The 24,828-nt window shown below is 33.2% G+C and overlaps 2 protein-coding genes across 3 annotated transcripts; both read left to right on the top strand.

The window, feature by feature from the left end:
- Positions 1-14,488: 14,488 nt before the first annotated feature.
- Positions 14,489-17,843, top strand: LOC127250449 (uncharacterized). The gene is made up of 3 exons (XM_051273736.1): positions 14,489-15,253; positions 17,005-17,199; positions 17,790-17,843. Exons 1-3 carry the CDS (start codon positions 14,489-14,491, stop codon positions 17,841-17,843), a joined length of 1,014 nt encoding a protein of 337 aa, XP_051129693.1.
- A 2,060-nt stretch (positions 17,844-19,903) lies between these two features.
- Positions 19,904-22,301, top strand: LOC127250108 (cytochrome c oxidase-assembly factor COX23, mitochondrial). 2 transcript variants are annotated; one of them, XM_051273268.1, is made up of 4 exons: positions 19,904-20,075; positions 21,494-21,570; positions 21,698-21,763; positions 22,132-22,301. In XM_051273268.1, the coding sequence occupies exons 1-3, from the start codon at positions 19,982-19,984 to the stop codon at positions 21,743-21,745; spliced, it is 219 nt and encodes a 72-aa protein (XP_051129225.1). In that variant the 5' UTR covers positions 19,904-19,981; the 3' UTR covers positions 21,746-21,763; positions 22,132-22,301. The 2 variants fall into 2 exon arrangements, with proteins under 2 accessions (XP_051129225.1, XP_051129224.1); XM_051273267.1 differs by lacking the exon at positions 22,132-22,301 and having other exon boundaries at positions 21,698-21,884.
- The last annotated feature ends 2,527 nt before the right edge of the window (positions 22,302-24,828 follow it).

Here is a 24,828-nt window from a genome sequence, read left to right as displayed (position 1 = left end):
TCAAATCTCGGCTAGGCCCACGAGTCCCCTGCCGAATGACAGAAGTTTATTGGATTGAGGAAGAACCTTTATGGGCAAGTCTGGTGGATGGTTCTACGGAGGAACCAGAATGGGCGAAGATTTTAGATCCTGATTTCCAGTCAGAAATTCTTCCCATAGTCTTTCCTCCTATCCCAGAGGGCACAACTTCTCATTTGAAACCTTTGTATGTTAATGCGCACATTTGCGGGAAACCAATCTCGAAGGTTTTCATAGACAATGGAGCCGTCTTCAATGTTATGCCATTAAAGACCCTCAAGAAGTTAGGGAAAGGAATTCACGATTTTGTCTCAAGTGGATTTCAAGATGACTAGTTTCACAGGGCAACCGAAAAAACTGGAGGGTATGATGGTAGCCCCGATTGAAGTAAGACCAAAAACAATTTCTTCCGTATTTTTTATAGTGGATGCAGACACTACATATTCGGTCCTACTTGGGCGAGACTGGATTCATGCCTCTCTATGTGTGCAATCATTACTGCATCAGCAATTAATATTTTGGGAGGGTAATCAGGTCTTTAAAATGGAAGCAAATGACAATCCTTTTTGCGCATCAGAAAAGGCTAAGGAGTCAGTGTTTTATTCTAGTCATTTACCCTCAATGTCTCAGGCATTTATAGCTAGTGAATACCCAAGGAAGGGTTATAGATTCACCAGCTAGAATTCTATGTTCTTCTAAAAAGAACAACCCTCATGTATGGCTCGTAAGGAAGCCAAACCTATCTGACAATATATCTTTTATGGATAGTACAAATTTGGAAGATTGTAGTTTACTTATTAATCAGTTTTACTTAAATCGGTTTTTAAAATAGGCAGAAAAAAATTCAAAAGATGTATGATGTTCATTATCAGGAAGATGAACAATTTCGGTGGCCATATTTGTTAGAAAAGACAGAACCAACCTTTTCAGCTCAAGACCCTTTGTTGGAATTTAATTTAGGAACCGACTTGGTTCCGAAAATGGTAAGAATAAGTAATTATTTGTCTAAAGAGCAACAAGTGGAGATACTTGAGGTTATTAAGAATAATAGTGATTGTTTACCTTGGGATTACTCAGAAAAGGTTTTAAACCTTACAAGCAGTCTCCAAGGCATATGAGTCCTGATTTGATGCCTCAAATCAAAGAAGAGATCCAGAAACTTCTTAAAGTGGGCTTTATTCAGCCCTGCCATTATGCAGAATGGTTGGCAAACATCATACCAGTAGTTAAAAAGAATGGTAAGATTAGAATATGTATTGACTTCCGAGATCTTAATATAGCCACTCCTAAGGACGAATATGCAATGCCTATGGCCGATATGCTGGTTGATTCAGCAGCAGGACATAAAATCCTCAGTCTGATGGATGGTTATGTAGGTTACAATCAAATCTTTTTGGCAGAAGAAGATATTCATAAGACAGCTTTCAAGTGTCCAAGAGCTTTAGGTATTTACGAATTGACGGTTATGCCATTCGGTTTGAAGAATGCAGGGGCAACTTATGAGAGGGCCATGAATTCGATCTTTCATGACCTCATTGGCAAGTCTATGAAAATTTATATTGATGATGTCATTGTCAAATCTTCCAGTTTCGAGCAACACTTGAGAGATCTAAAAGATGCATTCAACCGAATGAAGAAGTACAAACTGAAAATGAATCCAACTAAATGCGTTTTTGGTATATCAGCTGGAAGTTTTTTAGGTTTTTTGGTGCATGAAAGGGGAATTGAAATCGATGCCAACAAAGCCAAAGCGATTCTATCCATCCGATCACCCAAGATGGTTAAGGAAGTACAAAGTCTTTTGGGCAAGGTAAATTATCTAAGGAGATCCATTTCTAATGATGCTGGAAAAGTTAGGCCAATTACTAAGTTATTAAAGGCTGGGGAGGACGTTTTTGAATGGGGACCAGACCAGCAGACAACATTAGATACTATAAAACAAGCTTTGGTTCAACCTCCAGTTTTAATGCTTCCTAATCGGCCCCTCAAGCTTTATTTGGCCAATACACACGAAGTGGTGAGCTCCTTACTAGCACAAGATGGTGATGATGGGAAAGAAAAGGCGATTTATTATTTGAGCAAGACTCTCGTAGGACCAGAACTAAATTATACTATGCCAGAAAAGATGTGTTACTCATTGGTATTTGCATGCACCAAGCTTGAGCATTATATGCCGCCTAAAAGAATAGAAGTCATTTCAAAGGTAGATCTTATCAAATTAATTTTGCAAAGACCTACCATGCAGGTCAGACTTATGAAATGGGCTATCAAGTTAGCCCATTTTGATTTGCAACATTCTCCGTTGAAGGCAGTTAAGGGTCAAGCAATAACAGATTTTTTGGCAGAATTCTCGGGATATAATCAAGAACATATCAGATGCATATCTTATGTGAGTACCTGAACTTCGTCAATGTTTTTTGATGGTTCTACTTCTGAAAATGGATCAGGTGCAGGGGTCTTGTTAAAAGGACCAGATGGCCAAAAGATCAAATTACAGCTGCAATTAGAAGCTATGACCCATAATTCGGCAGAATACGAGGCTTTAATCTTGGGATTGGAAGCTTTAATAGTCAGGAATGTTCAGTCGGTGATCATAAGAGGAGATTCTCAATTGGTAATCAATCAGGTAACCAAACAATATGTTTGCAATTATCCTCATCTACGCAGATATAGAGATATTGTATATTGTTTGTTATCAAGAATCTCAGAGGTGATAATTGAGTTCATTCCTAGGAAGGAAAACCAACTTGTAGATGAGTTAACTCAAAAAGCTTGTAAAGGAATCCCGAAAGAGATTTGTGCAGAAGACGAGTCAGAAACAGAATATGGGACTGAATGGAGGGTAGAAATTGTTATGTATCTACAAAATCCAAGAGAAAATGTGCCGATAGGGGTACGGTTAAAGGCTCTACGATTCCAATTGATAGAAGAAGTTTTATACAAAAGGACGCTCAAATGGTTACTTTTAAAATGTTTAGGGTTTAAATAGGCTTTGGAAGTTATGACAGAAGTACATAGTGGGATCCGTGGAGCTCATCGAGCAGGCTTGAATATGAGATAGACTATTCATTGTTTGGGTTTCTTTTGGCCAAAGATCTTCGAAGATTGCATACAATTTGCAAAAGGTTGCCAAGAATGTCAAAAGCACGGACAGTTGAATCACTTGTGAGTTACTGAGTTGCAAGCTATGGTAAAACCACGGCCTTTCAAGTCATGGGCCATGGACATCATTGGCAAAATACATCCCCCTTCATCCAAACATCATTGTTTTATTTTGGTTGCAATAGACTATTTTACCAAATAGGTCGAGGCGGTTGCTTTAAAAAATGTGGATCAAAATGAGGTGATTGATTTTGTGCTGAATCAGATCATTTATAGGTATGGTATTCCTCATTCTATAACCACCGACCAAGGTTTAGTTTTCAATGGGGGAGAAATTTGTAAGTTTCTTGGCAGAGTTTGGTATTCGGATAAATCATTCTTCGTCTTATTATCCCCAAGCTAATTGACAGGCAGAGGCGGCTAATAAGATTATTATTGGAATTATAAAGAAGATGGTTGAGGGGAATCCAAGAAAGTGACATTTGCTGTTACCTCAGGCCTTATCGGCATACAAGAATAACGGAAGTTCGGCCACGGGATTTTCACCATATCAACTTACTTTTGGGCAAGATGCTGTGTTACCATCCGAAATTCAGGTATCATCGTACAAGTTTTACTACTGGAGAGTTTACTGAGGAATATCAACAAGTTATGTTGCAGCAATTGGAAAGTCTGGATATTAACCGACTTCATGCAATCGATCAGATTGTAAAGCAGAATGGAATCAGGGCAAAGTCTTATGGAAAGAAAGTCCTTTATAAGACTTTCAAAGAAGGGGATTTGGTTTGGAAGACCATTCTTCCTACATATAAGAAGATCGATCAATTAGGAAAATGGTCTCTGAACTGGGAAGGGCCATTTATTATTCATAAGGAAGTTGGAAATTGTGCATTTATTATGATAAATCAAAAAGGTAAGAGAGTACATGATTGTATTAATGATAGATATCTGAAAAGGTATTTTCCTGCCTTTTCAGATAAGAAAAATGCATGAAACATGAAATTTTATTCAGAACCCAAAAATAGGGGGTTCGGACCCAAAATAGGATTCATTCATTATCAGATATTGATATGTGCGGGGGACCTCCTTCTTCTGAGTCAGAATCTTCATCCCAGTGATTAGAAATTAATTCTGATTCCTCATCAAGAAGGTCTTCTAAATTAGGTTGGTATCATTTCCATTGATTCTGCATTTCTTCTAAGTCGTGATTAGTACGGGCTTTCATGTCTGTTATGGCCTGTCGTTCACGATCAACAAGAGTGCGTAGTCTTGAAAAGACTGTGCGCTGATTGGAAAATATATGATCCCAACCAAGGTCTGGAAGTATGGTTGTCACGTGATGTTCAATCAAGTCCATATGGTGATCAATATCAGGAAGGCGGTTTAGGATATCACGAAGAGTTTCATATCCTCCCAGAACATTTTCCATCAGACGAATAACACGATGAATGGTCTTTCTTCCTCGTTGGGAAAATCTGAATTTGAAATCCAGTTGTTTGAGTGTGTGCAACAAGTCTTCAGCATGGCCACCGACGGGATGGTTACCCACAAAGAAGGGTTGAATGGCACATTCCCAGTTTTTTGAAGGAACATGGGGTCGATTGTGTGACATTTTAATTAATACTTCAGGTATGTCCCAATTTTAAGTTGTTTTCGAAGTTTGTTTGTTTTATCACAAAGGAAAATGATTTTTATAAGGGAAGTAAGTTTGATTTGGTCCCTAGAGATTCGGAGTACGGAAAGTGATCCTTGTCGATAGGAGAAACAAAAAATGTTTACTAAGTCAGAATTTACAAAAAGTTACAAAAGGGCCCCCAGGGAAGTTTTGATTTGGGACCATTTATCTTCGGCCCTGGACAGCCGTCGGATATCTTCTGATAAATTGAGACCGGGCTTGAATCTTTAATTCTTGATCCAAGTCGGCCTCATTCTTCTTATATCGCTCAATTAGGCGCTGCTCGTCAGCCACGTGGCCCTCCAGGATGGACTATTCTTGATTGACTCATCTATTTGAGTCTTGGCGCTTAAGAGTTTGTCCAACCGTCCAGTGGCTTACTGAAGGGATTCCCTGGTTTTGGCCAAGGAAGCCTCCAGACTTATCTGATCCGAACTTGGCTGGGATGGTTCGGCTGATAGGAGTCGGACGAGTAAGATGTCGTTTCGAAGTTCAATCAATCTCTCCATCAGCCGATGCAGAATTGGGGCGGCCGCCGATTCCGAAGGGGTTTGAAATAAAAGGCCACCAACCGCCTGAAGGAGACTTTCCAGGAAGTCTAACCCCAAGTTGGGGAAAGGTCGATTGACGGCCTGATCAAAGATAGCCTTAATTTCCGCCGGAATCGGAATGGCCGACAGAGGGGCTAGATCAAGATGTCCCTAAGAGAGAGTTCAAATGTTTAGTTTTCATGGAGAGAATATATTAAGGATCACTTATGGGATTTTTACTTACTTCCGGGCGGACCGTGGTTATGGAGGGCGCGAGGAGCGTCGTCGGTCGGGGAGTACGGGCAGCCGGCACCGCAATGGCCGACTCTTCGGCTGCTGCAAAAGGTCGTTGCGGTGCTGACCTGGGCCCCTAAAGTTGAAATATGAAGTATTTAGTATTTGATAGAATTGGTATTCAGTAATGAAAGGAGATTCTGAAGAGGCTACCAAGTTAACAAAGGTCTTCGAATCGGAAGAAGAAATCTCTTCTATGTCCTGAGGGGGACCTCTTGGCCGGACGGCCGCAGGTGGTTCTGCTGCCCGTCCTGCCGCCTCTGGGAGTGGGACGGCTGCAACCAGGACGTCCACGTCCAGGGCGGCTGCGGCCGGGGTGCCCGCGGCCGGTGCATCAGATGCAATTTGGACGGCCGCCGATGGGATGGCCGCAGCCGGGACGGTTCCAGCGGCAGCAATTGCGGATGGGACGGCTGCAGCAGGAGCAACCGTGATAAGGGCGGCTGCAGCATGAGCAACCGTGATAGGGGCGGCTGCAATGGAGGCGGCTGCAGGATGGGCAGTTGGCTCCTCACTAAGATAGGAAGATTCCGCAATCTCAGCCGGTAGTCCGCCCATCTGTGAGGCAGTTGCCTCGCTATCAGACGAAGCTGCTGCTATCGCCGGTTCGGGTGGTGAAGGCGTCTGCAATGAATATGTTAGATATTTATTCCAATTATGGAGTTTGAAGTTATAGAAATCGGGTGTTCAGGAAAATTACCAGATCTCTCGGAGGTGCTGGCAAAGATTGTCTCCTGGTCGGGGCACCTTCCCGACCACTCATCGGCAGTGAGGGAAGGGATTGCCTCCTAGTCGGGTCCCCCTCCCGACTGATCATCGGCAAAGCAAGTAGTGGTGCATGTGTTCGGATGGGTAGAGCCTGCGATGGAATGACATAGTTCAGTACCTGAATTGTTAAAAGTATGAGGAGAATAGTAATACGAATCGGTTACTTGAGGCTGGTCACCTGGAAGGTTTGACGGGTCGGCCGGTGCTGGAGTCGGTTGGGCGGTCGGTGCTGCCAAGGTCGGACCTGATATGAAGAATAATATAAGTTAGAAAGTTAAGGAAATATTGAAATAATTTAAGACTTTCGAGCATACCTAGACAGGGCCGGGTCCTTATTGGCATCCAAACTGACAATTAGTCCTCGGTGGCCTACTGGTCTGTTCCAGAGGTCGGGACTGTTTGGATCTGGGAAGCTTTTCTCTTCCTCTTTGGGGTGCTTGACCCGGCACCCGGGGCGGCTATCTTTCTTCAGGCGCTGATAGGTCGGGCCGCCCCTAAAACCAAAGCAGGCTAGGGCAGGAGAATACCTAGTAGCCAATCCTTGTCCGGGGCAAAGAGGGCCCATGTAACCGACCACCATTCGCAGAAGGTTTCGACAATTTCAGGAGAAGAATTGAAATGAATGTAAGAATTGGAAGTTATGTAAGTGGTGAGTTGGGAAATGTGAGAAGAAATCAATTCGGGGATGACCCGTTCGTCGGGACTCTGAGGTATTAGGTGAGGACGGGCGATGGGGCTAGGTAGACCTTAGCGGCAGCCGAATTGGCATGCCAAAAATTGAGGTTGATAACTAAAAGTATAAAATGATTTTTGGCCCTTTTTTATCAAATTTTTTGCTAACAAATAAAGACCTGGGTTTAAGGGCAGAGTCCCAGGAGAAGAGATAGGTCGGATGAGGAAGAGGATTAGGTTCGGCAATGGGTGAAGACACAGGAAAGGGCCAAAAGAGACCGACCGCATAGCAAGCATACTTCCTGTATACATAAAAATGGGAGTTGCTACGATCGTCGGCTAGGATGGCGGTGATGATGGGATCGGATGATTGGAGGTTGTTGTGGCCTAGGCAAAGTCGGTTAAGGGCTAATCCCAAAGATTTGTGGGGTGTTGGGGTAATAGGAGGACGGCCAAGTTGGAACGCGTCGGGGAAAGAAAGACGGAACCAAAGTTCTAGAAACCAAAAATGGCCCGACGCGGCGATATCTAATTAAATAGAAATAGAAGACAGATCTCTTCCTCTCAAACGCCGCGAAGAAAACTTAGCCGATCTCTTTCTTCTCATCCGATATGCGAGCCGATTTCCAACGATGAAGATAGATCGGTCGCCGCGCCGCCGCCGCCGAGGGTTTCAAACGAGGTAGATACAGACCTCGATTTCTCATTCATGAGGTAGATACAGTTGAGGTTGTTTTCGATACTCTTCCCCTGATGAATCGGCGGTGGCGGCGCTTGGTGACCACCCCTTCTCCTATGTGGCTGAAACACCCATTAAAAAACAGCCCCATAGCCATGTCGATGGATATGTTTCTTCATTTTGTCCAAATTCACCATTGCGGTTCAAACGCCCGTTAACTATATTTGAAGAGTTTTAATTGCTCTATTTTCCTTCCATCTTCACAGTGTGAGATAATTAAATTTCAATTTTGTACTTATTGTTAAATTTTTTGATATGAGATTTCTAGGCTAATTTTTGTTTCTGTGTTGTCTTCCTTTGTTGGACATGATGAAAATATTGGTTAGTTCTCTTAATTTGATATGATAAATTTATTATGAATATGCCTAAATTTTTGTAGAATAAAAAACTAGTTGTGTTGCCCTTTTTTTTATTATAAGTATGTATGTTGTATTTGTTGTATATGATGAAAGTAATATTTTGGTGACAATGAAATGCATCTAAGTGTTTCATATGAAAATGATGTGCTTTCATAAAACTAAATCTTTGTAGTATTGAATTTTGTATTACAAAAAACTGCATATTCATTCACCATGGAAGCACAATATAAACATTACAAAAAGTGCATATATTACATGGCTAATATTTATGCATCTTTAAAGCTTGCATTACTACTAGCGTAATTGTGCATACTTGTACTTCTTTCACCAAAAGGTGTTTTTTATCTCATTCAAGTGTTATTCTTGAAAAAGAAGACATGATTGCATCTTGTACCTCAGTATTTAGTCCTTGCAACACAAGCATAGCGTAGTCTACTTTTCCTTGATCCATGAGATATGTAAGACAATCAATTACCAAATCTTTTGTCACATTCAATTGTCTAGGTAGAGCACCTTGTGCAATTAGTGCATCTTTCTTCATTGTGCGGAATTTTGTACTTGTTGTGTCCTTTAGTCTTCATTATCTCTACCATGCAGCCTTGTAAGCTCAAGAAAACTTTATTTAATTTTTCAGCACTCAATTCTTCAAAAGATAGGATCACTGCATTCACTAATTCATCCACATTGCTGCAATCCTTTTCAATTTGAATGCTTTGTATGGCACAGAATCATCCTAGATCGTTAGCATTCAAGTCAGGAGAATTAGGGGGTTGCTGAACCAATATAATGTCAAAACCATCACTTGTGGCAGCCTGTCTAAAATCCGCATCATCATTTTTAACGTGTGGTCTTGCATTATCTTGCTGAATGTAAATTCTCTTTGTCGTGTTGGTTGGTCATTTCTTTTTTATTGTTGGGATGATCTATCAAAAATTAGAAAATAAGTTCATTAACATCCAATCTTCTAAACATAGTGAATGCAAACATTGAAATAGAATATGTTTGATTGTGCTAGTTAGAAATACTAGTACAAAAACAAACATAATTTATTCTAACATTTCGATAAATAAACTTTTATATACTTACATTGTTGATTAAGCAAGACTTTATCACATCCTTTGTGATTGCTTCAATGGGCTTAGTAACTAGTGTGCCTCTTGCACGATTTTTACTACTCCTTTTAGCAATGTTTTGGTATGTGAATGGAAAAATCCTTATTTTTTCATCAAAAATCAACGAACCATCCAACCCGTATAGTGGTCTAGAAACTGCACACATGAACATGATTTTAGTAAGAAATGTTTTGTTCTAGCATGTCCTGTGTGGATCTTCCTCTTCTGGGGTCATATAAAATCTATGTGATCCTCGAGTGATATAAAACCACTTTTCATCAATATGTACAACATTATCCATGCATTTGAATTCAATAGCTTGTTGTATTGATGCAACAACAATTCGATCAAGTGCAAACTCCAGCATGAGCAGCTTGTTTGGAGCTGTCAAATCAAGTCTAAGAGCACTTGTGTGGGCTCTTAAGACTCCCGTTGAATACCACCTCCAAACAATGGTTTTTGAGCATTTAATAGATGCAGCAAGACTACGAATAGATCCTCTTTTTTTCAAGGGAACACGTGCAATAATTTCATAGTTTGGAAGCACTTTCTTACGCTTCAAAACAGTCTTTTTATTACCACTTAATTGCACAACTCCACAATTTTTCTAATTGTTTTTTGGCTTATTTCCAATACCGACTAACTGTAAATTTAGAACATGAAAACATCTTTTGCACTTCCAACATTTTACCAAAAGTAGGTTTGCCATTTTTGAGATTTATAAGTAAAAATTGCACTATAGCATTCCTTTCTTTGTCACTAAATTCTCTACTCTTTGTCATTGAAGGCCTGAGGTAAAAGAAAGAATTGTGTTATTTGATGTCAGAGAAAGTATAATTGAAAAGAAGGTAAAAAACAGTATATTTCATTACTCTATATACTTGAATGCATTAAAAATTTATTAATGTTGAAGAATTTGTGTACCTTTTTCGAAAAAGCTTTATATTTCTTGTTGTTTTGCCTTCATGATAATACCAGAATATTATTGATTCTTTTATTCTACAATGCATTGAATGAATATGGGTTGTGCTCCTTTCAAGTGCATTTATAGCACCTCAACTATTTGGGAGGGAAATATTAGGAGAAAAATTTGATTAGGTACTAAATGTATTTTTAATGATGTTAGATATTGTTGTTGTTAGTTTTGGTGATATTAAAAGTAATGATTGCTTTTGGAAGAAATATTAGGATGGAAATGAATATTTGACAATTGTAATTTTTTTTTTATATTAGCCGTAATGATTGCCTTTTTGAAGGAAATATTACGAGGGAAATAGTTTTGTTTTTTTATGAAATTGTTGGTTGTTGTTTGATGTTGTTTGGATATTGATAGTATTAGTTTTGTTGTTGGTGGGAGTATTTATATAACTGAGTGTGCACAAGATCAGCTCATCTTGTAGTTTTAGCAGCACTGCTACTACATAAATTACATGTACATATCATATACATGGTACATACATATATGTATATATATAAACTCAATATGTATTCTCACCAGCTTCGTCTACTGCCTTAAGTGAATCCACATATTCCGGAGGCAGTTGCGGGCAATATTGCTGCACAACCAAAACAGACGCCATTGAGAACTCTAGGCAATTTTCTAATCGATTTGTAATGGTTCATTTGGTGTTTTTGTAAATTGATCACTAATTTTCAATAAACACAATTTTTAAATATTTAAATAAAATAAATAATTTTTCTTCAATTTACAATTAAAATTATTAATTTTAACCATTTTAATTTAATATCTTTAAATAAAAAAAATAAATTTATTTTTTATTGTAACATTTAAATATTTTAAAATTACTATTATCACCACTTAAATAAAAAAATTAATAAATTAATATTATAATTCAATATCATTAACTCTTTAAATACAACTATCTTAAATATCGTGTCCAACTCAAAGGTATCAAGTGTAAAGGGATGAAAGGAGTAGTATTTATTAGTAGTATATTTACATTTAAGAGAGGGTGAAAGAGGAAAATTTGAATTATTTAATAGCTTCAGAAATTTCCGAAATATTTTTTTTAATTAAAAAATAATATATTTAAGAAAAGATCGGAAATTCCAAAGCTATTTCATTAATAAATATAAATAATATATAATAAAGTTTCGAAATTTCCGAGACTATTTTATTAATTAAATATAAATAATATATATAATAAATTATCTCGGAAATTCTGAGACTAACTTTCTTAATTAAAAAATAATATATATGATAAATTGTCGAGAAAATTTCGAGAAAACTTTCTTGATTAAAAAATAATATATAATAAAGTTTCGGAATTTTTGAAACCATTTTATTAATTAAATAAAAATAATATATATAATAAATTGTCTCGGAAATTCTGAGACAACTTTTTTAATTAAAAAATAATATATAATAAAACTTCGAAATTTTTTAAACTATTTTATTAATTAAATATAAATAGTATATATAATAAATTATCTCAGAAATTCCGAGACAATTTTCTTAATTAAAAAATAATATAAAATAAAGCTACAAATTTTTTAAACTATTTCATTAATTAAATATAAATAATATATAATAAATTGTCACGGAAATTCTAAGGCAACTTTCTTAATTAAAAAATTGTATATATAAAAAAGCTTCGAAATTTCTAAGACTATTTTAATAATTAAATATGAATAATATATATTATAAATTGTTTCGAAATTTCTGAGACAAATTTTTAATAAAATAATATATATATATAATAAAGCTTTGGAAATTCCGAGACTATTTATAATGGACTCGGAAAATTCCGAATCTTGTAGCAATAGTCACGGAATGACCTCGGACATTCCGTGTCTTTTAAATTAAATAATATTATATAAAATATTGTCTTGGAATTTCCGAAGCTATTGGAATAAAAATTATTTAATATTATTTTTAATAACTTCATAATTGATTCCGAAGCTTTTTTTCGAAGTCGATTTTCAAATTTCTGGTAGTGGTAGCGTAAACCTCTTAGGTTGTCAATACTATATAAGTTCAAGTTTTAATTAAATTAAGTTTAAAGAGAGTTAGTGTAGTATAAGTTAAACCTATAGGGTGTGTTTGTCTGAGGATTTAGATTTTGAGTTGGGATTTGAATAGTAAAAATTTTGAATTTGAATAATTGTATGATGTGATATAAATAAGTGTTGATGTGATGTTTTGAATGTAAAATTAATTTTTAATATAATATAAAAAATGAAAAATAGGTGTTTGATTTGATATTTTTGAGGGGATATAATGTTTGTTTATTATATATTTTGCGATGGATGTGTGTGTGTATTTTTTTTTTTTTGTTTTTTTTTACATAGGTATGAAAAATTATGTCAATAATATTAAAAATAATATTTTGTATTGAATTACTGATTTTTTTTTAATTAATAAAGTGTATATATTTTAAATATTGTGCTAATATGCGTATATATTATTTTTATGACATTTCTAGAAAATTCTACCACTAAAAAGCAAAAGTGAATATAGTTTTAATATAAGATTATACAGAAGTCTGGTATATGATTGATAAATGACTTGCATTTTTAAATTGTATGATTTGTCTTATTAAGAAAATATATGCAACATGGTGATTTCTAGTATCTTAGGTTAATGAAGAGCTTCAACGACACAAGGAATTCAAACCCTGTTTAGATATGAGCCTGTTTGGGAAATAGTTTTTTTTGAAGAACTTTTAGTTTATTGAACAGTTTTTAGTTGTTTGATCAGTCAAAAAGATAATTTAGATGTTTGGTGAATTAACTTTTTGAAAGAGCTTTTTGGACCCAAAAAGCTAATTTGTGAAAAGTTCATCTGCCCAGCTTTTTGAAAGAACTTTTTTCATTTTAATTTTGATTATTCCTTATTTACCTTTAAAATTTAATTATTTATTTTATACATATAAATATATTTTTATAGCAGTATTTATTAATTATTTTTAATATATTTAATTTATTATATTATATTTTTATTTTTGTAAATTTAAAATAATTACTATTATTAATTATTTACAAACCGCTAATTGAATCAGCTAGTCAAACCAGCTAATTGAATCAGCTAACAGCTAACAACTAAAAGCTATCGACTAATTGCCAAACACACTCATAGTTTTTTAAAGTTTTGAAAATTTAAAAAAAATTGAAAATTAGTAAAAAAAATAAATACTTATTGTGATATTTTAAGATAAAAAATAATTATATACTTTTATTAAAAACCATACGGACTAAAAAAATATGAAATTTAGGTGTATTCTATTGGATTTTTAAAATTTAGGTGTATTCAATCCAAATTTTTAAAGATTATATAATTCAAACTTTTAAAAGTCTTTTAAAATTTGGGGTATTCAATTCAAACTTTTAAAAGTCTTTTAAAATGTGAAGGTATCCAACAATCCATAAATTTTTAATGTCTATGAATTTTATTTGATTTTATAGGAAAGTTATGAAAAAATTGTATAATACAAAATCTCTCATGATGGATTCTTAAAAATATGTTATTATTATTATTATTATTATTATTATTATTATTATTATACGTGATAAATATTAGGATAGTATTTATGTAATATTTTAATAAAATAATAATAATTTCAAAATATATTAGTGAAAAATGATAATAATTTTTAAAAATATAATATAATAGCAAATTATACCAATTTTTTTTGAAAATAAATATTTTTAATTGAAAATTTTTATTTAATAATTTTGTTATACACGTAGCGCCTACGAAGGTGCTACGTATTCGATATGTCTGCTTTTATTTCCTTCGTGTTGGGGTTTGTTGCCTATAAATATACCTATAAACACTGCACTGCAATTTCCTCTCAATTTCCTCTTCTCTCTGCATTTGCATTTGATTACTGCATTATATAATATTATATATATATATATCTTTACATATATACTATACATCTATATATTATAATATACACACCTATATACATATATGTATGTTTACTTATATATTATATGTTCATAGTATATAATATAATACTAAATATAAAATAGTGGTTAGCGGTAGAAATAATTAATATTTCTATTGGCTAATCCTACAATAATATTACAACATGTTATCAGCACGATTATATATTTTAATTTCCGCAAAGTAATATTTTATATTTTATCTGTTTATTATGACTAACCTTGCCAAATAGGAATTTTTCCCTCTCTTTGTTTCTGGCCAAAATTATATGGCATGGGTTCGCGATGTTAAAATGCATCTGGCATCAATGGGCTTGGAAAATACTTTTACCCGGAATAAAAACTCTCCGAGCCAAGATTGTGCAAAGGCCATGATCTTTTTGTGCCATCACATCGATGAAACACTGAAAATGCAGTATGTCACGCTGGAATCCCCACTCGAATTATGGGACAGATTGAAAGAAATATATGATCATTTGAGGCTGACATTGTTGCCAAGGGCACGAAGCGAATGGCAAAGCCTACGGCTTCAGGACTTTAAAACAGTCCAAGAATATAATTCTGCAATGTTTAAAATAACATCACAGCTGCGCCACTGTGGCGAAAATGTATCTGAATCTGATATGATGGAGAAAACTTTCTCCACTTTTCATGCCTCTAACATGGTTTTGCAGCAGCAGTATCGCGAAAGAGGCTTCCAGAAATATTTTGAGCTGATCACCTATCTTTTGTTGGCCGAACAAAATAATGAATTGCTGCTGAAAAATAAAAAAATCTCGGCCGACATGTGCAAATCCATTTCCAGAGGCAAATACAATAAGCCGGCAAATCCGATGCGTGGTCGTGGGCAAGTCAGAAATCAGCGAATTGATCGCGATCGAAATCAGAATCGCATACGGGGCCGGGCAAACGCATACAGTCACAATAATTATCAAAACAAGCCCCGATATGTGCCAAATCGGCGATATAATGACAGAAGGCCGTACATACCTCAACAGAGGTTCAACACCGGAAGAAACAAAAATAATTACGAGGAATACACCCGGTGTGGAATCAAAGGCCATTGGGCCCATGTTTGTTGCACAGCCAGTCACTTGGCTGAACTATATCGGGCCTCAAAAGAAAGACATGGAAGAATTTCCCCCGAAAAAAATCACGTTGCCCACGATAACACATTTGACGATATGATGAATGAAAATATCACGCACCTGGATGCCGATGATCTGCTTGATATAGCTGATGATGTTAAATGATAAAATATTATTGTATCTATTTTGTTATTTTGATGTTTTATGCCCCCCTTTTTGTATTACCTCCTATAATGTAAGACTATTTTGATTATGTTACTAATACATGTCTTTTATTATTTTTACCTTCTTGCAAAGATATGGATGCCAAATATTTTGGAGCCAATGCCTTATCGACAGTGCTACGACTCACAGTATTCTGAAAAAAAAAGTTATTTCTCCCATCTTAATATGGGAAAGACCACAATTGTTACTATAAGTGGTGCATCGAAAATAATTGAAGGCTCAGGAAAAGCTATTGTATATCTCCGAAAAGGGACAAAAATGGCAATTGAAAATGCCTTGTTCTCGAGCAAAGCTCAAAGGAATTTACTGAGCTTCAGTGATATTCGGAAAAATGGGTATCACATTGAAACATTAAATGATGCAGAAAATGAATATCTTCTGATAACTCAGGTTGTGAATGACAAAAGAATTGTGAAAGAAAAATTGTCATCATTTTCTTCCGGCTTATATTACTAAAAAATCAGTGCTATTGAAACATATCACCTAGTAGACTAAATAGCTACTAGCGAATTTAAAACTTGGCACGATTGACTTGGGCATCCTGGCAATGTAATGCTGAGGCGAATTGTTGAAAATTCAAATGGCCACTCATTGAAAAAGAACAATATTTTGAGTCCGAATGAGTTTGCTTGTGCTGCCTGTTCCCAAGAGAAGTTAATAATCAGGCCATCTCCAACAAAGGTTGATTTGAATCCCCAGCTTTTCTGTAAAGAATTCAGGGTGATATTTGTGGACCAATAGATCCACCATGTGGACCCTTCAAGTACTTTATGGTACTAATTGACGCGTCAACGCGATGGTCACACGTATGTCTGTTATCTACTCGTAATCTAGCCTTTGCTAGACTACTTGCACAAATAATTAAATTGCGAGCACAATTTTCAGATCACCCGATAAAGAAAATACGTCTAGATAATGCTGGAGAATATTCATCACATACATTTGATGATTACTGCATGTCAATTGAGATTACTGTGGAACATCCTGTTCCCCATGTACATATGCAAAATGGCCTGGCTGAATCCCTTATCAAAATATTGCAATTAATTGCTAGACCATTATTAATGAGGTCTAAACTCCCCGTATCATGTTGGGGACATGTTATATTGCATGCAGCAGCCCTCGTGAAAATAAGGCCGACAAGTTATCACTGTTATTCCCCCACTCAATTGGTTTCTGGAAAAATACCAAATATATCTCACCTGCGAATATTTGGGTGTGTTGTTTATGTTCCAATTGCGCCACCTCAACTCACGAAAATGGGACCTCAAAGAAGGTTGGGTATATATGTCGGATATGAATCACCCTCGATCGCAAAATATCTTAAACCAACAACGGGTGATTTATTCACTGCAAGGTTTGCAGACTGTTATTTTGATGATTCTCATTTCCCGACATTAGGGGGAAACAGTAATCAACTGAAAAAAGAAATTTCGTGGAAAACACCACTTGAATTTGATCCTCGTACGAAACATAGTGAACTTGAAGTTCAAAAAATTGTGCATTTGCAGAAAATTGAAAATCAATTGTCTGATGCTTTTAATGATGCTGCCAGAGTTACGAAATCATATATTGCAGTAGCAAATGCACCAGCTAAAATAAATATCCCAGAAGGGAAAGTGTCGAGTGCTAATGAGCATACTGCCCGCGTAAAACGTGGCAGACCATTGGTTTCCAAGGACAAGAATCCACGAAAGAAGAAAATTGTAAATACTGGTGAAGAGATCAATAATGATCAAATACCTGAAAAGGTCAGTACAACCCCTGAAGAGGTTGATACTAAAAATTCTGATGAAAGTGATGATGAAGTTATTGAAACTTCTGTTAACTATACCACCAGTGGAAAATATTGGAACATAAAGAAAACAAATATTGATAATGCATTTGCATATTTTGTAGCACTTGATATAATGAAAGATGACGAGGATTATGAACCAAAATCAGTTGATGAATGTCGGCAAAGAGATGATTGGGCAAAATGGAAAGATCCAATTAAGTCTGAACTGGACTCATTGAAAAAACGGCAAGTATTCGGTTCTATAGTCCAAACACCGGAAAATGTGAAACCTGTTGGTTACAGATGGGTGTTTGTGAGAAAAAAAAATAAAAATAATGATATCACAAGATATAAAGCAAGAGTTGTAGCCCAGGGTTTTTCCCAGAGACCGGGTATTAATTTTGAAGAAGCATATTCTTCGATCATGGATGGAATAACATTCAGGTATCTGGTGAGCCTGGCAGTACACAATAATCTTGATATGCGATTAATGGATGTGGTTACTGCCTATCTTCACAGCTCTTTAGACAATGGCGTCTATATGAAAATCCCAGAAGGGATCAACATACCTGAATCATTTAAATTAAAGCCAAAAGAATCATATTCCATCAAATTGCAAAAATCTTTGTATGAGCTCAAGCAATCAGGCCGAATGTGGTATAATCGTCTCAGCGAAAGCTTAACCAAAGAAGGTTATATAAATGACCCTATATGTCCATGTGTTTTTATAAAGAAAAATGGGTCTGAATTTGTAATCATCGCTGTATATGTCGATTATCTCAATTTAATTGGAACTCATGATGAAATCCAAAAAGTTGTTGAACATCTAAAAAAGGAGTTTGAGATCAAAGATTTTGGAAAAACTAAGTTTTGCCTTGGCCTGCAAATTGAGCACTTGGAAAGTAGAACCTTCATCCACCAATCAAATTATACAAAAAGGTACTGAAACAATTCATGATGGATAAATCACATCCGCTAAGTACCCCAATGATCGTCAGAGCACTCGATCCAATAAAGGATCCATTTAGACCAAAAGAGGAAAATGAAGAAACACTTGGCCCAGAAGTGCCATATATGAGTGCTATAAGCGCATTGATGAATCTTGCTAACATCACCCGACCTGATATATCATTTGTTGTAAATTTATTGACAAGATTCAGTTCATCGCCTACTCGACGATATTGGAACAGGATTAAGCACATTTTTCGCTATCTCCAAGGAACAATTGATCTCGGGTTATTTTACTCAAAAGATTCTCGACATGAATTAATTGGTTTTGCCGATGCAGGATATTTATCGGATCCTCATAAAGCCAAGTCGCAAACTGGCTATATATTTACTTGTGGCAAAATAGTGATCTCTTGGAGATCGATGAAACAAACTTTAACTGTCACTTCTTCAAATCATGCTGAAATATTGACAATACATGAAGCTAGTCGAGAATGTGTTTGGTTGAGGTCAATGACTCAACATGTTCTAAATGAAATGAAACACCGCACTGCAATTTCCTCTTCTCTCTGCATTTGCATTTGATTACTGCATTATATAATATTATATATATATATCTTTATATATATACTATACATCTATATATATATGTTTACTTATATATTATATGTTCACAGTATATAATATAATATCAAATATAAAATAATGGTTAGCAGTAGAAATAATTTGTATTTATTGACTAATTCTATAATAATATTACAACAAATTCTTATTTTTTGGTTGTATACAAAAATATGTAAATAAATTTTAATTAAAAAAAATATGAAGATGATTTGAACCCAAATCACTTGACAATGAGATATTATTCTTCCCCATATCCATTGTATCTCATTGTCAGTTTGCATTATTTGTTACATTAATAATACATCTACACATATTAAAAAATTATATTAAAATTCTAATAAATTAAAACAAATTAATATAATAAATAGTAATATAATTAAAATTATAAAATATAAAATATTAATATATAAAAATATTATTATTCTATAATTATTATACGTTATTAATAATATATAATATTCTATAATATAATTATAGAATATAATACTGTGGACTATATACTTATAAAATATGTTTGCAAATCTAAAATAGTCGCCGCCGCGGTCTGTGTTTGCATAATCGCTATCATTGTTTTTGTGCAAACTTTTTGTTTTTCTCCTCTCTGTAGGATATACGGATATATAGAAATAATTGACAAATTGTGAGAAATGGAGTATCATCCATTCAAATCAAAATATAAATTATATTTCAAATTAAATCTTAAATAAATTGATTTATTTATAATTTTAATTTTAGTTTTACTTTATTTTTCTAAAATTATGTTTTTACGAAATATCATACTTAAAATTTATTATTTATATAAATTACATATTTTATTTTAAAAATTCAAGTTAAGTATTATTATTATTATTATTTATATTAACTGCTGGCTTTTCCATATCAGATTAAAAAATAAAAAATAAAAAACAAATAATAATAATAATAATAATAATAATACAAAACAAACACCGATTTTATCCGATTGTTTCGTAGTATTTGTTAACCGACCCAAAAATTCCATCATATATTTTAAAATCATAATAATAATAATAATTTAAAAAAAAAAAAAAAAAAAAAAAAAAACGTAAATGGCGGCCCACAACAAATGAGCGAGCACCCATACCAAACAAAGCAACAGCAGCATCGACTCAAAGGTGTAAATGGCGTCGTCAAAATCGCAATCACCGCCATATCCAAGCGCTTCCAGACTCGCCGATTCAGAATGCTTCTCTGCTTACAGTGACTCTCTCAAATGTCTGCTTTTTCTGCTTTGTTTTACCTTTTCGTTTATGTTTAATTCGGAATCTTTTGCTGAGAACTCTGCGGTTTTCGGAATTCGGGAAAAGGCATGATCGATTCATCTGGAAATTGTAAATTCTCAATTTAAAAAACTAGTAACCCTAGCTTTGAACTCAATTAGGCAATGATATGTGATTGTTGGGTTTTAGGGTTAGAAATTTGAGGAATTTGATTGTCGAAGTTATACATATACACATGTATGTACTTTTGTTTATTGGATAGAACGCAAGCGAGTGCTGTAGAGTGTAGACCAGATAAATTTATACTGCAAAACTCTGCTAGCAAGTGATTGAATTTAAGTTTTTTATTGGAGAAGTGAAAGTTGATTTCTCTTTCGAAGCTTATGTTTTCGCCTGAGTTTCAACCGGAGGATTCATAGTTTGAGAATTCTTCCTCCTTTATATTTTGATTTTGGATAGTAACAGTGATAAATGGTAAATGTTTCTTGGTTAACATTTTGGCATATCAAACGCTTCCCCACTAGACTATCCAAGTTATGTGATCTCCAAAGAATTTAAATTTGCTTCAGTGTTTCAAACTTTTGGAATCTTGTAATTTACTCGGTAAATCAATAATTTTAGATTCGATGAATGGAATTCACAGTGAAGTTGGTCATAAGGATTGTAGAATCAGTGGTAGGGATTTTGAATTCAGCACATGGAATTGGTAAAGTTTATTAATTTCATTCTTGGTTGTCTACTTGTTATAGGTTTTGTGTAGTTGCATACTTGCATATCAAGTTTGTGCCAAATTTATCCATTTGTGCATAACTGAGATCGGTTAGTACACCAAGTTTCCACATTTGATCTGAATTCGTTAGAAAAGATTGGCAGAATGTTGTAGAACCAATTTGGCAGTTTTAAAAAATTTTAATTATGCAAAGTTCCAAATTTATCACATTAATATTGATGAAGGTGTTTGTACTAGAAATGTGCCTATTGATATTGTTCTTTTCCTACTTGGCTCGTATTTGAACAGAGACAGCACCTGGTGCTCTTAATTGGTGACTTATTATTATTCTTATTACTTTTTTGGGTTTTGGATTCTGGTTTAAATAGTGCGTTGGATGTTATGCTTTATGAGATAAAATAGTATATTTTAATAAACCGTGAGGATTGCATAGTAATAGAATTAAAAAAAAAAAAAAAAATCTCAGAATAAATAAAGCCCTAGATTTAGTGCCAATAAGTTTGCGGCAATGTTTATGTTGTTGTATGGTAAAAGATGAAGTTATGTACATATGTAATGTTGAGGAAATTCCATGGCAGTGATTTCTCATGAAAGCTTAGTTAATCATCTCTCATTGTGTTGAATTTTCTGGATACTGCAATTATAGATTGTCGAACTTTATTGCTATCTTTCTAACATTTCAGGCTTAGAATCGAATACCACTGACAAGAGTAAATGTCAAGAATATTTTGACGTATACAAGGAATGCCGAAAGAAGGAGGTATACAATGTTCATCTCAGGCAGCAACACTTCCTTTTCTATATTCATTAGCTAATTGTTTTTAGAATTACATACCGAACTCCATGATCAAACGTTAGTTTCTTTTTCTTTTTGTTGGTTGAAACAGAGGGAAGCCCGACTGGAACGCAACCGCCAAAGGTCTTTGTTTTCATGAGATCTTTGCTTAACAGAGGTACCACCATGTTTTAACAGCTCAAAATTTTCCATATGATATATTGGAAGAATGTCATGTTTTTTCTCGTATATTTGACTTTATGTTAATGCTAAATTATAATAAAGCATTTTTCACCCTACACTAGGAGAAATGTTTGTTTGATTCATTTTCTGTCTTCGAAAAATTAGCTGTACTTTGACTCTGAATTGTATTAGGAGATGATAACTGACATGCTGTTAAGTCAGTTGTTGGGGCTAAGGGTGAAGAGAAGTTTATAAGTTAATTATTTAGGAATTAAATTGTAATTAATATATAATTTATTAAAATAAAAAATTATTGAATAATTAACATGTTTCATAATTTGATTAGTTGGATTGGTGTTGTAGGGGACCGAGGAATCGATGCTCTGTTGGACCTAATATAAATAGATGTTCCGATTTTATGTTAGGGGGAATGTGAATAGTGGGAGTTGGAGCAACCCCGCAACCATACCCACACTGGGTTTGTTTGTTTGGGTTTTCATTAAATCTAGTAACTATTTTTTTAGTTAAAAATATATATGATCTTCACTTGGTGTTTTGTGTGTTTTGTGTTTTGCTTTTTGTTTCTTTTGGATAAAATAGTTAAATTTTTATAGTTTAGATGTAAGCTTGATAAACATATTAAAAAAATTGGAAAAAAAAAAAAAAAAAAACTAAAAACTCATAATACATTCTAAACTGTCCATGTCGCTTATTTGGCCGAGTTGACATAAGACAATAAGCGACATTGTCTCGAATTCTTAATATCTATTTGGAGTTTGATCATCCCACATTGTCATGCTTGGAATTAGATTTGAAATCACCTTATTCAACGCAAATTCTAGATAAGACAAAATTAGTATCATCATTTATGAATTTTGCTTAGTCAAATGTAATTATGCAAAGTAAAATATGCGAAAATGATTTTTTTTTGGTCTCTCACTGAATACATCAGCCTTTCTTTTAGTATTTTCTGTCGAGACTTTAGAACTCTAAAAGCCTTTTTCAATACAATTTCTTAACAATGAATGATAGTAATGGAATGTTTCACGATATTCCTTTGGATCATTTTCACGAATTTCTGATTGACTGATGGCACTGTCTTTGAGTATATGGTCAAAAATTATTTATTTTTGGATAATTTGTCTACCAAATAATATTTTCCTAAAAATACAATAATATTATTGTATAATAAAATAATTATTTCTAAATTAATATTTAAAATATAAAAAATTACCTATGGGAGGTTTTGGAAAGTTTAATATAGGATTGTCGATAGTGTAAAATTTTACGTGCACCATGTATGAATTCCTCCCATCCGGTCAAAATGTAAAGTTAATAATAAGTCGAAATTGTATATGGCTAGAACATTAATATTTGCGGTGTATTTCTTTTTGTGGAAAAAACTACACACATTTCCCTAAAAATATAAATATATATACATACTCGTTATTTTTATATTAACTATACAATTTCTTATACCTTATATAAAAAAATATCATTTTAAACCAAAATACAAAACAAACAAACTCCATTGGTGTTTCTTTTCGTTCTTTATATCATAATTGTATTTGTTCTGAAACAACCACGGTGATTGTTCTTATGTTGTTAATAGCTCCGATACAATCCTAACAATATATAAAAGTTTGGAAATGAATTTGAAAATTAGCTAATGCAAAACTTTGAAGAAGAAACTAAAAGAACCATGTATGGCTTGTAGCGAGGGTTGTTAATGGTATATGATAGCATTTCGTTAAAATGAGGGTTGTTAATGCTATACAATAGCATTTCGTGGAATTAAGGATCTCCTAGTTATCTATATATATATATATATATAAATAAGAGATTGGTGTAGATTCACTTCACTAAATTTTTTTTGTCATTTTTTTTAATTATTTAATAAAATAAATATGTATTAAATGCTATTAAATATATTATTAATTAATAAAATTATAATTAATACATTTTTAAAGATAATAAGAAAATTTATTTAAGTTTATAATTAAAGTAAATTATAATATAATTTTTATTTTCATTTATACCCCTATAAAATTTAATAATTTTGGAATTTAATTTTCATCATTTTTATAATTAATGCTAATTAGATTAATAATCAATAAAATTAAAAATAAATCATTATATTTTCTAATCCTAATATATATATACACCTATAAAAGTCATTAAGTGTTATAATTTTCTAAAAATAAAAATTATATTTAAAGAGGTTTTAAATGCTATGGATAGTCTTTCAATAAATATATTAAAAAATGAAAAAAAAATTATAAAATTATAAGACTTTTAAATATATATATATAAATATATATAGACTTAGAAAATATAATGATTTATTTTTTTATTATTAATCTATTAGCATTAATTATAAAAATGATGAAAATTAAATTCTAAAATTATTAAATTTTCATTACTCTTAAATAGGGGTATAAATGAAAATAAAATTATATTATAATTTATTTTAATCATAAAATTAAATAAATTTTCTTATTATCTTAAAAATATATTAATTATAATTTTATTAATTATGATATATTTAATAGCATTTAATACATATTTATTTTATTAAAAAAAATCAAATTATGAAAAAAAATTTTTAAAAAAATGATAAAAAAGATTTGATAGAGTGGATTCCACATCAATCTCTTATATATATATATAACTATTATGATATAATTAATAGCATTTAATACATATTTATTTTATTAAAAAAATTAAATTATTAAAAGAATAATAAAAAATGACAAAAAAATTTGGTGGAGTGGATCTTACATCGATTTTATATATATATATATATATATATGTATTTGTGACTTTTATAACATAAAAACAATACTAATAATTCTGCAATAGCTTTTTTGTTACATTATTTAGTTGTAGTTCCTGTTTGATGTTTAGGTGTATAACTTCCAAAAGTTTTTTAGCTTTATCGAAGAGTTTTAGCTATTTGACTAGTAAATCAGTTAATTTTTTTGTTTGATAAATTAGTGTTTAGTTTATTGGGTTTATAAAGCTAATTTTGTTTCATATCAGTTTTTTTTTTTTATTCAT

Source organism: Andrographis paniculata, unplaced genomic scaffold (assembly GCF_009805555.1).
Source record: "Andrographis paniculata isolate CXL003 unplaced genomic scaffold, ASM980555v1 Contig37END, whole genome shotgun sequence".
Taxonomy (NCBI): Eukaryota; Viridiplantae; Streptophyta; class Magnoliopsida; order Lamiales; family Acanthaceae; genus Andrographis; species Andrographis paniculata.
Note: the sequence above shows the minus strand (reverse complement) of the source record. Positions and strands in the feature narration are given on the sequence as shown.